We start from the raw sequence: 2500 nt of genomic DNA, 5'->3' as shown, positions 1-2500 counted from the left end.
GTGATCTGATATGTCCCCTACCAGTAAATTTGTAATTTGCGTAGATAGGTCGGAACTTCTTCCGTTTGCCCCCGGTTGCAGTCGTGCCTTAAATGAGCAGTTCCGTTGCATATTTTGATGGGATAGTGCGATGGTAAATTTCAACAATTTCTGTGAAGAGTTCTCAGCATTTGTATCCTAGATATGTTTTATTTTTTGCATGAAATATGCATAAACGGTTGCATTTACACCTACCTGTGCTTTCTTTGTATTTTTTTTTCTTTTTATTGACAAAATAGTGCATTAGGGGCAAACCTGCCTGCAAATCAGGTGAAGTGATGATGGCATCACTACCCTTAGATTCATACACACAAAATCCCTTAAAGGGGATGGCTAGTAACTGATCAGTGGGAATCAGTGGGAATGCTGGGGGATGGTTGTTCCGATCCTTGTGGGATTCATTTAAGAGTACATTATATATCTATTGTTGTGTGAAAATTATTTGCTTCAGAATGGTCTCATATTCAAGTAATGTGCAGTTTAATGTTTCCAAGTTACTATGCCTGTACAGTGACGGGGCGATCGTTAACGGGCCGTTAACGATCTCCTCGTCACTGTAAAGGCATGCTAACCTGGAAACATTAAACTTGAATATGAAACCATTCTGAAGCAAATAATTTTCACACAACAATAGATATATAATGTACTCTTCAAATGAGTCCCACAAGGATTTGAACAATCATCCCCCAGCATTCCCACTGATTCCCACTGATCAGTTACTAGCCATCCCCTTTAATTTGTCTTGTGTGATATCTATCTTTGAGGCCATTATCATAGTCAAGTGTTCACTTATGATGATGGTCTCCTGCATTTCTGCTATATTTAGAGTTGCTAAATTTGTCTTTTAATGGATCAAATAACACCTGCTCGTCCTCATTTTGCATTATCATAGAATATTGTCATATACGTTTTAATTAATCATTCATACACATACTTGTTCAATAACTTTGTTCAATTAATTATGTGTTTTTATTCAGGTTTGAAAGAGAGATGCAGTAGTAAAATCCAAATATCTATAGAAACGAGAAAATACAATTAATGAGCAAATATAACAGATAGCCATGTCTGAGATCATAAGTGGTACAGTCCATCACAACACAACACTGATTTGAAATGAAGGAGACACCCCTCATGAAATGATAAATATGCAGCTTTAAAATCCATCACGTTGAATGTTTTACATCCGATTTCATCTAAACCTCTACAGTTCTGATTGTTTGATTTTTACCTACACTTGACCAGGGAGTGCTTTTTTTTTAAATTTGAAATGATATAGGCCTATTCATAATACAAAGAATATATATATATATATATATATATATATATACATGTATATATACATATATATATAATTATGTATATATATATATATATACATATATATACACATATATATGTATACATATATATCTATATATACATATATATATGTATATATATATATATATATAGGCTTATATGATATGAATATGTATACAATATATATATATGCATTTATCTGTCTCAAGCGTCTCTTGTTTAACTCCCCTTACTGATTAGTTATCTCCTCTCTAAGATATTTTTGCAGTAAGTAATTTTGATTTTTCTTGTGCTTGTTCGCGTTTTCACATTTTCAAGTCATTTTTCTTCATTGCCATTTTCATGACTACATTCTAATTTAAATTGTATTGTAGTGCTGTATTATCAAATTTTATATAGTAAGTTTATGGAAGTGAATGTATCTATGCATTCTTTCTACAGCGCTTCGAAACTCATGTATTAGGCGCTTTATTGGTGTACTTTATCATCATTATTATCATCATTAGTATTATTATTATTATTATCATTAATATTATTATTATTATCATTATTATTATTATCATTATTTTTATTATTATTATTATTATTATTATTATTAGTATTAGTATTAGTATTATCATTATCATTATTATTATTATTATTATTACTGTTATGATCATCATCATCATCATCACCATCATCATCATCGTTATTATCTGTTGTGTTCTACAGCACCGATCATTGCACCTATCTTGGAGAAAGGTGGAGTGAAGATGGTAGCCGTCCTTGCCTTCGTCAGCGGGGGCAGTCTCTGCCTAACGAGTTTCTCTGAAGGACTGTTCTTGTTCACTGCGTCTCTCCTCATATCCGGCAAGTATATGAATGAGCAATAGGGTTTAGGGGTGTAGGGGTGGGGGCGGGACGGGGGGGGGGGGGGGTGGAGTGGTGATTTTGAGGGGAGAGGAGGGGATGATAGTGGCAAAATAGGGAGGGGTAGCTTCAGGGAGATATCTTGTAGATTAAAAACTCTAAGCATCATTTATCTTAACTAATTGCCCATGAATCTTGTGTGATCAGATCTACGTTTATATAGGGATATAGTTTATAGAGGATTAATTGATTGATTGATTGATCGATCGATTGCTTGCTTGATTGATTGATTGACTGATTGATTGATTGATTG

The 2500-nt window shown here is 33.5% G+C and overlaps 1 protein-coding gene across 1 annotated transcript in view; it reads left to right on the top strand.

Annotated features, from left to right (window-relative positions):
* Window positions 1-2500, top strand: part of LOC139714389 (monocarboxylate transporter 7-like) — a 7418-nt gene that overhangs the window by 1423 nt on the left and 3495 nt on the right. Inside the window, exon 2 of the mRNA XM_071626100.1 lies at window positions 2050-2187. Coding sequence (XP_071482201.1) covers window positions 2050-2187 — 138 coding nt within the window. The remainder of the gene's footprint in view (window positions 1-2049; window positions 2188-2500) is intronic.

The sequence above is a fragment of the Diadema antillarum genome, unplaced genomic scaffold, assembly GCF_040938485.1.
Source record: "Diadema antillarum isolate AM-2024a unplaced genomic scaffold, OU_Dant_1.0 seq00002262_RagTag, whole genome shotgun sequence".
In the NCBI taxonomy this organism is placed as follows: Eukaryota; Metazoa; Echinodermata; class Echinoidea; order Diadematoida; family Diadematidae; genus Diadema; species Diadema antillarum.
Note: the sequence above shows the minus strand (reverse complement) of the source record. Positions and strands in the feature narration are given on the sequence as shown.